The sequence below is a fragment of the Sycon ciliatum genome, chromosome 5 (assembly GCF_964019385.1).
Source record: "Sycon ciliatum chromosome 5, ocSycCili1.1, whole genome shotgun sequence".
In the NCBI taxonomy this organism is placed as follows: Eukaryota; Metazoa; Porifera; class Calcarea; order Leucosolenida; family Sycettidae; genus Sycon; species Sycon ciliatum.
In genome coordinates this window covers 11,945,005-11,959,621 of record NC_088647.1, presented here as the reverse complement: position 1 = coordinate 11,959,621, position 14,617 = coordinate 11,945,005, and the positions used below count along the sequence as shown (strand labels likewise).

Here is a 14,617-nt window from a genome sequence, read left to right as displayed (position 1 = left end):
CCTGTCGTATAGGTGTATGTTGCTAATCCATTGTGTCATGATGAGTTCCCCACCCTTCACAGCTAGTTTCACGATTTCCGCGCAACACGAGTCGCAGGTAAAGCACCCCAGCGCTATGCTACTACCAGCATCGGCAAGATCACCAGCTCTGCGTTTCTACCCGCTTCCGAGAAGTCAGCAGTACATTCCTGCGGCACCGGCAAGGCAACCAGCACTACATTATTTATAACACTGACAAGGTAGCCATGCGCTACACTATTGCCAGCCAGCATCAACGGGCCAACCACTGCTAAACTACTGTCAGATGTCATCAACGGAGCAACCGGTGGTATGCTACTACTAGTCAGCATCAACAGAGCAACCAGCGCTACGCTACTAATTGCACATTCAGTGAACAGAGCTTTGCTACTGCCAACACACGGAAATCTGAAAGTTAAGTTTACTTGTCGTGATCATTCTATCATAGTATATGTTTTCACATGTTAATATCTTCATCTTGGTGCGATCTTCACTTCATGAATGGGAATGTGGGCTCAGTGGGTGGGTGATTGACACAAGACGGGTGAATTTTGAGTTGAAATAATCAATGCCAATTGCAGTAAACCTTTCAGCTGTGAGATTATTTCATGTACTTTCTTTGTCCCCTTGTGTTTGCTACCTACACATTACACCCATGTTGCCAACAGCAGTGAACTGCACCACAGTCCGTTCTACTTGATTCAGAACATGCCTCAAACTTTTGTTGGGACAAATTCAGATACATGCCTCAAACATTTGTTGGGACAAATCGTGTCCAAATTAACATGGAACCCTGTTTGTCCTGCCACTCATTGCTCTTGTATTTTCTTGATCTCCAGTTGTGGAGATCTACAAACTACTCTGCTATCAACATCTGCCAGCGCCATGTTAAACAACATCTACCCCGACCAAGCCAGCGCAGTGCTATTGCCAATAGCAATGCTACGCCAAAGCCCTCCTCAAAAAGCAACACCAGCGCCATGCCGCTGCCAGTATCAGTGTGCCAACCAGTGCTATGCTTCTACCAGTATACACAAGTTCAACAATGCTTCACTATAAGCAGCACCAGCAGGGCAACCAGCGCTACGCTATTATATGAGCATTGCCAGGCCATTCAATGCTTTGTTGCTACCAGCAGCTGCAGGGCAAACAGCTTCATGCTACTACTAGCATCGGCGGGGCAAGGAGAGCTACGCTACTACTAGCATCGGCGAGGCAAGGAGAGCTACGCTACTACTAGCATCGGCGAGGCAAGAAGAGCTACGCTACTACTAGCACCGGTGAGGCAAGGAGAGCTACGCTACTACTAGCATCGGCGAGGCAAGGAGAGCTACGCTACTACTAGCACCGGTGAGGCAAGGAGAGCTACGCTACTACTAGCATCGGCGAGGCAAGGAGAGCTACGCTACTACTAGCATCGGCGGGGCAAGGAGAGCTACGCTACTACTAGCATCGGCGAGGCAAGGAGAGCTACGCTACTACTAGCACCGGTGAGGCAAGGAGAGCTACGCTACTACTAGCATCGGCGAGGCAAGGAGAGCTACGCTGCTACTAGCATCGGTGGGGCAAGGAGAGCTATGCTACTACTAGCATCGGTACAGCAACCAGCGCTAAGCTACTACTAGCATTGGCGGGGCAAGGAGAGCTACGCTACTACTGGCATCGGCATGACAACCAGCGCTACGCTACTACTAGCATCGGCGGGCAAGGAGAGCTACGCTACTACTAGCATCGGCGGGCAAGAAGAGCTACGCTACTACTAGCATCGGCATGACAACCAGCGCTACGCTACTACTAGCATCGGCAGGGCTAGGAGAGCTCCGGAAGATCTGAAAGTTAAGTATTGCTTGAGGTTATCAGTGCATGTTTTCCTGTGTCTTGCATGTGTTATTGTTCAGAGTTTGAAGTCTTCATATGTAGGTGGGGATGTGGGATTCATGGGTGGGTAGTTGACACAATACGGATGAATTTTGAACCAAAGTAATCAATGCCAATTGCAGTAGACTTTTACGCTGTATGATTATTTCACGTTCTTTCTTGATCCCTTTGTGTTTGCTATGCTCACATCAATCCCTTGTTCCCGGCTGCAGTGAACATTTCCGCACTGCCTGCTCCACCAAATGTTCCCTTTGTTCTGGCATTCTTTATGTCCGAAATTTTTACTTAACCCTTTGCGGTGCATCAGTCCATATGGACTGATATTTTTTTAAGGTTTAAGGTATATTTTGTCTTGGAAACATTGACCAGTCACTGTCTTCTTCCTGTTTATTTCCTCCAGCTAACTTTCGCACACCACTGCCCTACTATCAACAAAACACTACCGGCCAGGGGTGGAGGCAACCAACGAAACACCTCCACCCCAAATTTCATCCAGGTAAATACTCGGAAGACGATGTTGAAATTTTCAGTTCGGGTCATGGGCGCTTTATTGGCTGTATTCTTGGCACCTACTCTCTCGCAAACCCCATCACCACTATTCTAGCGAGGTGGTGATGCAGAACTGTCACATGGTGAGGTGGTGATGCAGAACTGTCACATGGTGAGGTGGTGATGCAGAACTGTCACATGGTGAGGTGGTGATGCAGAACTGTCACATGGTGAGGTGGTGATGCAGAACTGTCACATGGTGAGGTGGTGATGCAGAACTGTCACATGGTGAGGTGGTGATGCAGAACTGTCACATGGTGAGGTGGTGATGCAGAACTGTCACATGGTGAGGTGGTGATGCAGAACTGTCACATGGTGAGGTGGTGATGCAGAACTGTCACATGGTGATTTAAGCATGGGGTAGTCGTGTATGTAAGTTGGATTTGGAAATTTGCTTGACAATGCTCCCAAGCGACCATCCGTGCTTCATTCAATGAGTGAAAAATAGTAATTTGAACCAATCAATTCTGCATGTGATTGGAAAGGCATGTGTATACTGGTTTGCATGCCCCCCCCCCCCAATATTACAAGTGAGGTGGACACTTCATCTAGAGAGAAGCCAGGTATAGGAATTGACTTTCTAAATTGTGAGATGGTGAAAGGGAAGACAGAAACTGCCCCCCCCCCCCTACTCTGGATGGTTGTGATGGCATGCAATATTTAGGTTTTGTCATGACGTGCGAGTTCAGCGGCTTTTTTTCTTGGGTCTACTTCCTGACAATGTTTCTTTGTTTTTTCTGAGTGTCAACAATACAGTCTATGGAACAACGGCGCTAAAGGCGTCGTCAGCGGTCGCTATCAACATGGAGTCGCCAGCAGCTACCTGCCACTAAAATGCCTACGGGGTCAGTCTAAAAAATGGATTCAGGGTAGCATTGTGGCCATTTTTCAATTAAAAAGCTTTCTGTCCAAGGGGATATTTTCTCCTTTGAATTTGTCTAAATTTCCACTGATGGCCACAATCTCTCCTTTATCCATTTTTTGACTGAAAAATATGGAACGGAACACCTGTCATTTGGGGTTGCAAAAAAAGGATCTCGGATTGCAAAAAACATGAATTTTTTAAAGTCCAGGACAAAAGTCCTTGAAATTTAAAAAAAGTGAAAGAAATTACAAACTCGAACCATACAGACACAAAAAGTGGTCAATAGGGGGAGACCTATCGCCAAATTTTTCAGGTTTTGGGCCATCTCTTGCTGCCATTTGAATATATACAGGGCATTTAAAATGTATGCACCCATCTGAAATGTATGTAGGACATTTAAAATGTACATGTTTGCATGCCATCTGATATGCAGCTCATCTGAAATGTATGAGGTCCATTTGAAATATATTATACAGCCCATTTGAACTATATACAGCCCATTTGAACTATATATAGCACGTCTGAAAGACGTACATGTACATGTATGCAGGACATTAAAAATGCCTGCAGCCCATTTAAATGCATACGGCCCTTTTTGAAATACATGTACATGTATATGTACATGTGTAGCCCATCTGAAATGCATGTATATGTACACATAGCCAGCAATCGCATGTCATCACGTACATTCAAAATCAACATAATTTTGCGAATCGACCTTTTTTTCAGGATCACTTTTCAACGAGGACGAAGCAAAGTCGGCCGAACGAAGCCTAGAGGAAGAAAATCACCCTCTCCACTTCACCATCACGATACTGACATAGATACGAGATGAAACAACTAAAAAATCCACAAGAAAACTGTACGGCCATCATCGCGCTGACTTTGGTCTGAGAATTTCTATCACGATCAAAAATGTACGAGGAGCACTCAAAAATAAGCCACAGACGTACCTTTATCGCTCTCTACTCCTTTTTCAAGGCACAAAAGTCGTCTCTCCACTTTCAAACCAGGAACCAGACATACCAGTGGTCCTTTTCAGCTGCTCCACGAGCGCAGGAAATGTTCACCAAGGGGCGCAGAGCAGCATCCATTCCAGAAAAAGAGCTAAAATACGAGTGAGACTGCATGCCTGAGTACATGCAGAAAATAGTCAATTTCAGCGTTTCTGCTCCAAATAGCAACTAGCTTCGACTAGAAACAAAGATTACACCAAAGGATCAAACAACAACCATTTTCTGCAGTTTTTTTGCAGATGGCTTCCTTGTGCTTGGCCCAGCACGCCAAAAATCACACCTCGGAGGAGTACAAAAATTACAACTCTCAGATGTCCTCGATTGCTGGCCATGATGTACATGCATTTCAGATGGGCTACACATGTATATGTACATGTACATGTGTAGCCCATCTGAAATGCATGTAGCCCATTTAAAATCCGTGCAGCCTATGCACGCAGCCTATGCATGCAGCCTATCTGAAAGTTATACAGCCCATGTTAGTCTATGCAGCTCATTTGAAGTGTACATGTACATGTAGAGGTATGCAGGCCATCTGAAATTCAACAACCTATTTGAAGTAAGTAAATTTACATTTTAATTTAATTTACATGTGCATTGTACACGGGAAGAGCTGCAATGAAAACTCCGCTGTGACACCGCGGCATCCCCGCGAAAACTGGTAAAAGCTGAAAGCACCCGGTGAGCTGATTCAGATTGGAAAAAATGTACATGTACTACTATTAGTAAGCGTTTTGTTTGCATTCTAGCTTCATGCGTATGCAGCCCATGTGAAAAGTACATGTATGCTGCCTATCTGCAATATATTGAGCCAATCTGAAATGCATGCAGCCCATTTGAAATGTATGTATCCCACCTAAAATGTGTCCAGCCCATCTAAAATGCATTGCAGTACTGTCGGTCGCCGAAAAACTGGGGGTCAGCCTCCAAGCCTAGACCGTTCCTATTTTCATGTATTGCAGTCTCTGCACAGTTGAGTCAATGAGGTGCTAATACGCATGCAAATGCAGAATATTGGTATGTGCTTGATGAAATTCTAGCCTGGTCGTTCTTTGGCGCCCAGCAGCACTTTAGGGATACACACAGCCTATTCAGATTGGATGACAACAACATGTACGGTGCTGGCCAGAGAAATCCATCCTCATGGGTAAAGTAGCGCCGCGTTAGAGTGCACAGACCAGTATATGCAGTGCTAGGGTTGCATAGTGCCTGGCAATGCTAGTGTATTCATTTTAAAGTTAGATTTCTTTGGCCAGCACTGTACATGAATGGTTTGTACCGAATTGCAGATTTGTGCACATGGTGTCGCACCATACAAAGAAACTCAAGCGTCCATTTATGTGTTTGTAGCCAAATTCATTTTCTGTGACTGTTACACGCCGTAGCACTTTCAGAATGGTGAATACACCAAAGGAAGGGCCGTAATTTCCTTAAATCCAGTTTAATTGCCCCTGGCCTTGATAATACTTGTCAGTGCCATTCCACCAATGCATGAAACCCTTTTGAAACGCACATTATCCTGTACAACCCATTTGGAAACTATTATCAGTTACTTGGAAACTATTATCAGTTACTGTAGAGGGGCAGCACCTTATAAGAACAGGCTGAAATTCACTTACCGTCATGTTATTTCCAGGAGGGCAAGCAGTAGCTATCTGCATTATCAGAAGTCAATTGGAGCTCCACACTCTCTCCAGCCAGACTTGGTCACCACACCACACCAGCAATACTACATGTAAGATAGACATTTTGAATTATTCCTTCATAAAAGTATTTTGATCACAAACCCCTTCTCATTGAATGATGTGGAGCAGTGAATGGCACAAATGTTTGAATAACACTCTTTCATACTTGAAGTACTATCAATTTGGTGTGAGATAAGGCAACGCATTTGCGTGACTTAGATACCACATGTAAGTGTTTGCACGTGGGAAATAAGTGCGAGATCACACTGACAAATGCGAGATACTGTGAACATTGATGATAGCATTGAAGTTCGACTCAGGTGGAGAGCCAATGATTCACTTATAAGAAGAAAAGAGGACCAAAGAGCTACAAGTTACGCTATAATATCCACTGACACCACCCTGGTACTTTACAATCAGCTTATGCGATAACATCGCACGACACTGACCAACGGCACTGACGTTCTACACCTAACTGGTAATCAGCTCTAGCATGTCTTGGATGCGCACTCCAACAGCCTTCCAGCTAGGAAGGTTCTAAGTTATAGGAATAATGTAAGGAGAGGAAGTTGGAGTGCGCAGCCAAGACTTGCAGTATCTCGCATGTTTCAGTGTGATCTTGCGCTTATATATTTATCATGTGGTAGCACTTGAGGGATCTAAAAGCTTGCAAATGCATTGTCACAGTTCACAGTAAATCTCCTTTAGAAAGGGTGGTATTCAGAAGTTCTTGCCATTCAGTACTCCGCAACATTCACCGATGAGACCTGTAGGATTGAAGCAGCTATATGAAGAACTCATTATCAACTACCTGATGTGGTGAACTAGGTTGGCTGAAGAGCACATGCGGTAAAGAATTTGGAAGTCCTTTTGAATGTCTTGATATTCTAACGAAGACAGTGTGCCGGGGAAGTTGAGAGATGTTCAGATTCATATGGTCTTTCGATGACTAGGAGCACAGTGCCTTTAAGGTGGGCTTTTGATTTACACTGCGATTTTGTTACATTTCTTACGAAAATTAAATTTGAAGCAGCGTAAAGCGTCCTGCAGGAGTTTAGATAAATTGAAGTTGGTGCACTGACCAACTCCAGGCGTTGAACACCTTTGTTACATAGGGCTGCAACGAATATTCTATTTCACAAACGAACGAATACTCATCCATAACAAACGAATAACGAATATTCTCTCAAAATGCTGAATTATTTCTAAGGGAAGACAAAACTTTCAAGATGTTTGTAATGAGCCTGAAGTGTGTCCTTTTTATGAGTATTATTTCTAAGGGTGAAACAATTATTTAAATAGGAACTAAATCGATTTTTTTGTAAATGAATCGAATATTCTATACCAAAAGAATCTTAGAAAGAGTTTGGCTAGTCCCCAGTTGTTCTAGACCAAGTAGATGTCTAGTGGAGTCATGTCCACTACTCCTGTGAGTCATAGTCCCCTTTCTCAACCCATAACACATGTACATATCACTCCATCCGTTCAAGAATTACTACAAAGAGATCGACGGGAGCAGAGTGTGCGCACGTGTCAAAACGAACGAATATTCTAAAGGGGAAAATATTCCTTCCATCGGGTTCCTAACGAATATCAATCGAATATTCCTTGCAGCCCTACCTTTGTATATAACTCCCTAACGACTAACCAAAAAGATAAAAAGTGGCCATGGCTGGCCTGCATAACCCGTGCATTCATTCAGCCCAACACAAGTAACTGTGCATTATGAGGATGCACAGCTCTCTCCTCATCTTAGCTTTACCAATGTGACTGACCATCTTCTTTCAGCATGCACACTGTGATGGCCTACATTATATAATAAGAGCTCCATCACTGGGTTCCGTGTGTACAGGTAATCGCAGTATTGGCTATGATTATAACTATGCCTACCAGATATATTCTTTTGTCACCATCTTCCCTCGTTTATCATGGTTGGCTGTTGCCATGGCCCGTCAAAAGGCCGAAAAATAGGAGTAAGAACTTTGCACAGAACACCTAATATGCAATGGATGCGGACAATTTGAAATTAGTGCCATTGTATTGGCAGTGGTTACCACTTACCAGCAAATATGCCAATGGCTCAGTAATAGGTAGATCTACTATAATTATAGTGAAAAAGGCAACATGAGGTTGCCGGTGGTACTTGGTCACTACACCACAGATGCTCTGGCAGACAGCCCCCTTTATGGGCAAAATAAAAACAATGGACATCTTTCCCAAGTGTTCCACAAATTTCAACTCAAAGTTCTAAAAAGAAAAGAAGAGAAAAGTCAAACCCCAAACCACCACAGCATATATATGTATATGTAATGATGTACATACGTACTTGGGTAAGCAGCAGCAGCAAGTTCAAGTGGTAATATGGCAGTGAGTTAATACCGCTCATGCAGTATAACACTAACCCAGTATTTGGGCCTCTGCTACTGCCACTGCAGCAGAGCTATCGCCCACAGCCAAGGACTTAGGTAGGTGGCTGGCTTCTTCTTCTGCATCCACACAGGCACATGGTGCAGGGCTGCAAGAGGGAGAATGCTAACTTCCACCCCATACAAGGACACCATGCCACAGATGTGCGAGCTGTGCCCCTGTAATAACAAAATGAATGTGGTTCATTTTGAATGTGTGGTACTCAGGCCCCTACCATTGGCATTGGTAATGCAGTAGCGGTATCCCCTAGTGCCAAGGTAGATAAGCAACAGTTATGACTAACCAAAGATCGTTTAAAGAGCTGTCTACATCCATGCATGCATGTAGGCACATGATACAGGAACGCAAAAGGGGGGAATGAGATATTGGCTTGCATCTGGTGAAGGACATCACGTGAGAGCATTTTAGCCAATTTTTGCCTGCCAACACCAGAACACTGGGAACACCCAACAGGGAAGCCACACGTGTGCAGAGCCAACTACAATACTGTACTGGTAGAGGGTATACATGTACATGTACATGGCTATAACATGAGCCTGCGGTCCGGGATACCAGACTAATACAGTAAAATCTTGAAGCCTTCTTTGATGGATAACAATCATGGTGATACGTTGACATGACAGTTTCGGTTACAAGGCGGAAGATGCACTGTGTTGAAAACACTGCTCCTGACTAAAACCACCATCGGTTGGCAGAGCCCTGGTGTTGACGACCATCAATTATTTGGAACCATAATTATGGGGTCTGGCCCGGTTTGGACCCTCATTATAATAGGGATAACTGCACTGCACTGGCGTCCAACAACGAAGAAATGCACCACTGACACGAGACTTCTGCACTGTCTCCTCATCTGCCTTGCAAGCTTGTAACATGCTGTCAACAGATTTATCATGTACGATTTATCACAACCGATCATCAATACAGCAATAGTGAGGTTTTAGTATTTCGAAATTCGGCAAAAGAGTCGGCATGTTGGAAAAAGCTCACTTTGCCGAAAGTAATTTTCGCAAGAATTTTCTTGTAGAAGAGCGCTAGCGCGTGATTTACTGTGATTCAAAGAGGTTTCTTATCTCGGCATGGCTTGGCAGGCGTCTTCGGCGACATCAGCATTGTCAGCTACATGTACCTCTGATTCAGTGATTGCTTCTCTCCATTACCTGTCTACTCCCTTTCGCTTGGAGTGTGCTCACCATCATCTCTGTGGCTGAAAAGACAAGGCGATACGAATAAACTTGCGGCTTTGACTTGGCTATCTGCCATGGAGTTGGTTCTTCTGAAGCAGCTGACGAGGTAGATTTGGCCCTCGACTCTTTCGGCGATCAAAGGTTCGTTGTAATCAGCAAGAAAAGGAGCACGGGACAGGACGTTGCTGATGCTGGAGCTCACGAAATGAAAACACATGCATGATGTTCGACTTGCGAAAAAAAGGTTTGTTCGAAAATTCGACGTTTGATGTTCGACAAAAGACCGAAGAACGCCGAATTGCGCGAACCGAGGAATGCAAAACCTCTCTACAAAGTACAATGTAACATCGTTGTTGTCAATGACGGTCATTACCGGTAATGACCGTCATTGACAACAACGATGTTACACATTGTACTTTGTAGAGAGGTTTTGCCGTTGATCGGTTGACAGCATGACGGTAAAGATAATAGTATTCATACGGACAGTATACATGGTATTGGTATAGTAGCTGTAGTACCATGCATGGTCATTGCCACACAGACTCATTACATGAGAGTCACTGACGCCATATACTATAGGCCATGACGGTCAAATCGTGATTATGTCAGTCAGTTCAGAAGAAGTGCATGTACCTGTACATAAAGTACAAACTACAAGTGAGGTTTTGCATTCCGAATTTCGGTTCGGCGTTCTTCGGTCATTTGTCGAACATCAAAATGTCGAATTTTCGCACCAACGTTTGTTTTGCAAGTCGAAAATGATGTGTTTTCATTTCGTGAGCCCCAGCATCAGCAACGTCCTGTCCCGTGCTCCTTTTCTTGCTGATTCCAACGAACTTTGATCGCCCAAAGACTCGAGGGCCAAACCTGCCTCCTCAGTCGCCTCAGGAAAACCAACTCCATGGCCAAGTCAAATTTTATGCGTATCGCCATAGTCTTTTCAGCCACACAGATGACGGTGAGGACACTCCAGGCGATAGAGAGTAGACAGGCAGTGGAGAGGAGCAATCAGAAGTAGCTGGCGATGCTGATGCGCCCAAGACGCCTGCGAAGCGATGCCGAGATAAGAAACCTCTTTGAATAAATCACGCGCTAGCGCTCTTCTACAAGAAAATTCATCCGAAAAATATTTTCGGCAAAGTGAGCTTTTTCCGAACAAACATGCCGAATCTTCGTGTGCATTTTCGAGCTCGCTCCCGCGTGCCGAATCTTTTTGCCGAATTTCGGAATGCAAAACCTCACTAAATGACATAATTATGTACGCCGTAACCAGACTGAAGTCATGACAACTGTTTTTTTTGTAACTACGGACTCGACTGGGTCGCGCGCTAGCGCTCCACTCGATTCAGTCTGCTGAGCTGAGTGTTGATCTTGAGTGTTCTACTTGTACAAACTACAATCTAGTCTGAGGTGAAAGAAGGAAGAAGCTAGCGCACATTTTCAGGGCGTATTGATTTGTGGTGATTTTATACTACGTCTTGCAAATCGCCAGTACATGTTCTGGCACAAGCAGTGAATCTGGAACTGCCAAGTTTCTGGCCAACCCAAGCCTTGTTGGCTCAATGACTGGACCAACGCTCGGCTTGGAAGGGTAACTCAAAACTGAAGTGTTGCTGCGCAACACGGAGAAGATAATAAGTCAGTTTTGTGATGGCTGGGAGGGATATATCCACCCAATATGCCTCGCCAGACCGTAGTAATGATTGGGAACATCAGGTACCAGCCTCGACCAGAGACGATGATAAACGTTCCGCTTCACCTGGTGTATCACAGGCCCGGCAGCATGCACGGTGTAATTGGGAAGCAATTGGATACGAGAAAGCGTATGGTATGTTGGAAGTATTTACTAGCAACATCCTCTCCGCAGAAGGTGACTGCAAATCAAAGCGACGCGCTAGATCAGTCAACTCTTTCGTGTACCCGTCAGCCACAACATCGTTTTCTGGAGATTTGAAAGATGGTACGGTGGATACGAAAGAAAGCGAAACTGAAGAAAGGCGTAGTGCTTGCGAAGGTGCTGTGATGCGTGCGGCCAATGGTGATACATCTGAAGCCAAGTTGACTGAAGCAGCACAGACGAGATATGATGCAGTGAAGGAAGAGGTGAGTTTCAGCGATACCATGGTGCTGCTCAATGAAATCCAATCGCGTCACTCAAGTACGCGCCGGGCACTGCGCAGCCCTAGACCTGCGAACACTGGGCTGCGAAATGGTGCACGGCACAAACTTGAGTGACGCGACTGGATTTCATTGAGCAGCACTGTATTTAGTGCTTACCAGTGCACACTGCCAGTGATATGGCAGTGTGCACTGGCTGCATACACAGTGTTACGTACGGTAAAGAGCATCCAGTCTCTCAACAGCACCACGGGTAATATGGTGTTAGAACCTGAGTGACCTGCGAGTACACATTGACCTACAGGCACACATTGACCTACAGGCACACATTGACCTATGGGCACACATTGACCTACGGGCACACATTGACCTACGGGCACACATTGACCTACGGGCACACATTGACCTATGGGCACACATTGACCTACGGGCACACATGGACCTATGGGCACACATTGACCTACGGGCACACATTGACCTACGGGCACACATTGACCTACGGGCACACATTGCCTTACACCAGCTCTTTGTTTGCTATTGGAGCATGCTACCACTAGAAAACAAAATGAGCATGGTGCGACTTGACGAAGGGCAATTTGTGTACATGCGATATACAAATATGACCTACAGTAATTACTCGCTCATCCAGTGTACATCCCACACGTGACCAAGATTGGGGTACATGCGGTGCAGCGCTCTCCCAGTACTCTGTGGTATACGGTGATGGCAGATGAAATCCAGTTTTTGTAAATGTAGAAGAGGTATGATGTGCCGGTCTGACATAGCCCAGTGTTTGTAGGGGTCGGGGGGGGGGGGGGGGGCTGTATTCATCAGGGCATATACCACCTAGCACTGTTCCAATTGCACCAGTAACACACACATTCACACGTGTGTACATATACACACACGCAACAATTACAACAATCACAACAACACCACCACCACCAACAACAACAAAAACATTCTACCAACAACAACATCACTACTACCACCACAAGTACCACCGCCAACAACAACAACACCCAAGAAAGAACGGTTGGAGTGAGCTATTCTAGAAATAGCAAACTGTTCTGTTATCACACCATCCAGGCATCCAACATGTCGCAAGGTCCAGCGTGTCAGCAGCCATTATTTCAATATTCAGTTTATCTTGCATTCATCAGTTGGGGGAAGGGATCTTGTTGCCATTTTCTATGCAACTTATTGAAGTATGAAGTTAGCCTCAACTTTGTTCCTGAATTTTCTCAGGGGCATGCTCAGCCAACCTTTTCAAGATAACATGAAGTGTTTGCAGCCAGTGTAACAAGTAATCCTTCTGGAATAATGCCGGAGAGAGTTCAATCTCTTCAACAAACGGGAAGTCCGCAGGGACGTTCTGTTTGTGTTTGGTACATGTACCGTTGTCAATACTTCTTGCGAATGGATAGGTCACGCTGATGTGAATGTATACATGTGTGTGTATATGCGTGCGTGTGCTGTGTGTGTGTGTGTGTGTGTGTATATGCGTGCGTGTGTGCGTGTGTGTGTGTGCGTGCGCATGCGTGTGTGTATGTATGTGTGTGTGTGTGTGTGTGTGTGTGTGTGTGTGTGTGTGTGTGTGTATGTCTGTGTGTATGTCTGTGTGTATGGTTTATGTCTCCAATTCTTTGCTTGTTGCAGCTGGATAGTTGTTACAACTGTGATATGGTAAAAGCCCGGGATTGTCTGAAGGGCTTATTCCAACATCATGATCAAGGCCAAGTAGGCCATGACGGTGGCAGACCGTTATCTGAAACATATGGCTGTGTTTGTAAGTAACCCGTTATACTGCAGGCTAGACGTGTCCTTCTATGACCGTCTTCAGGAATGTTCATGTATGTATGTATGTATGTATGTATGTATGTATGTATGTAGAATGATGTTGAAGACACCAATACGCGAACTGATGATGGTGGTGGGGAGAAGGAGAGCTCTGTGCCAGAATAACTTTGCAGCCTAGAGAGCGTGTGTGGGCAGGCGTGTGTTTACCGCCATATTGCCAGGTGTGTGTCTGCAAATCTGGTGCACATTCTCTAAATTTCATGGTCTTTTTTTCTGGAAAACTGTAACAAGGATAATTATGAGCCGAAGCGCATCCATCCGAGTCCTTTCTGAAGCGCAAACCTTCACAAGTTTGGAAACCAGCTTTAGAACCAAGGGAATTTGTCGCGCATTCACGCAAGTCAAAGAAACTGTGCTTCCAACAACCACTCCATTCACCACTTTTAAAGGAGCTGCAACAGAGAATTATTATATCAATCTGGCTGACTCTTACAAGGGTGATGAATGTCAATCTTTCTTGTTTTCGTTTATCGAGTCTCCATCCTGTCTTCTCGCTTCCTCCATACGATTGCATGCTTGTTGCTGTTTGCCGACTACCACAGCTTGTCATAGCCCAGTTCAGCTGGACCACAGTCAAGATGCTACACACATGATTGATGCTGGCTTTGTGCCTATGCGTGGATTTGTCAAGACGGAAGTCTTTAAGCAACCGGAGCAAGGTATGTTTGATGTTCTTTTCTGTTATGGTGTCCATGAAGTAACAGAGGAACATAATAATTGTGTTACCTTCCTTGACGGCCAGTACAGCCCGAAATAATCAGGTTTTGGGGGTTACAATGCTTGAAGGAGTTGAACACTTGGGTATGATAATGTTGTATCTGGTCTGCAGCTAAATTCTGTCCAGTATGCTGAAAATCAACTTAGCGTTGCCTCAAGAGTATATAAACATGTGTGTGCAACTCTGCTTTGTTTGGCCCCCAACATAATGTTTTGTTGACGTCTAATTTTTCCTTGGATGGTAAATATGATTGTAACATGGAGTGATGCATACGGAGCAGCTTGTATATCTCTGTGCTA

The 14,617-nt window shown here is 44.9% G+C and overlaps 1 protein-coding gene across 2 annotated transcripts in view; it reads left to right on the top strand.

Annotated features, from left to right (window-relative positions):
* Positions 1–11,027: 11,027 nt before the first annotated feature.
* LOC135817608 (deleted in lung and esophageal cancer protein 1-like) overlaps positions 11,028–14,617 on the top strand; it is a 57,654-nt gene continuing 54,064 nt past the window's right edge. For both annotated transcript variants that reach the window (XM_065330827.1, XM_065330826.1), the window contains exons 1-3: positions 11,028–11,725; positions 13,400–13,529; positions 14,143–14,259. In XM_065330827.1, coding sequence (XP_065186899.1) covers positions 11,273–11,725; positions 13,400–13,529; positions 14,143–14,259 — 700 coding nt within the window. In that variant the 5' untranslated portion in view covers positions 11,028–11,272. The remainder of the gene's footprint in view (positions 11,726–13,399; positions 13,530–14,142; positions 14,260–14,617) is intronic.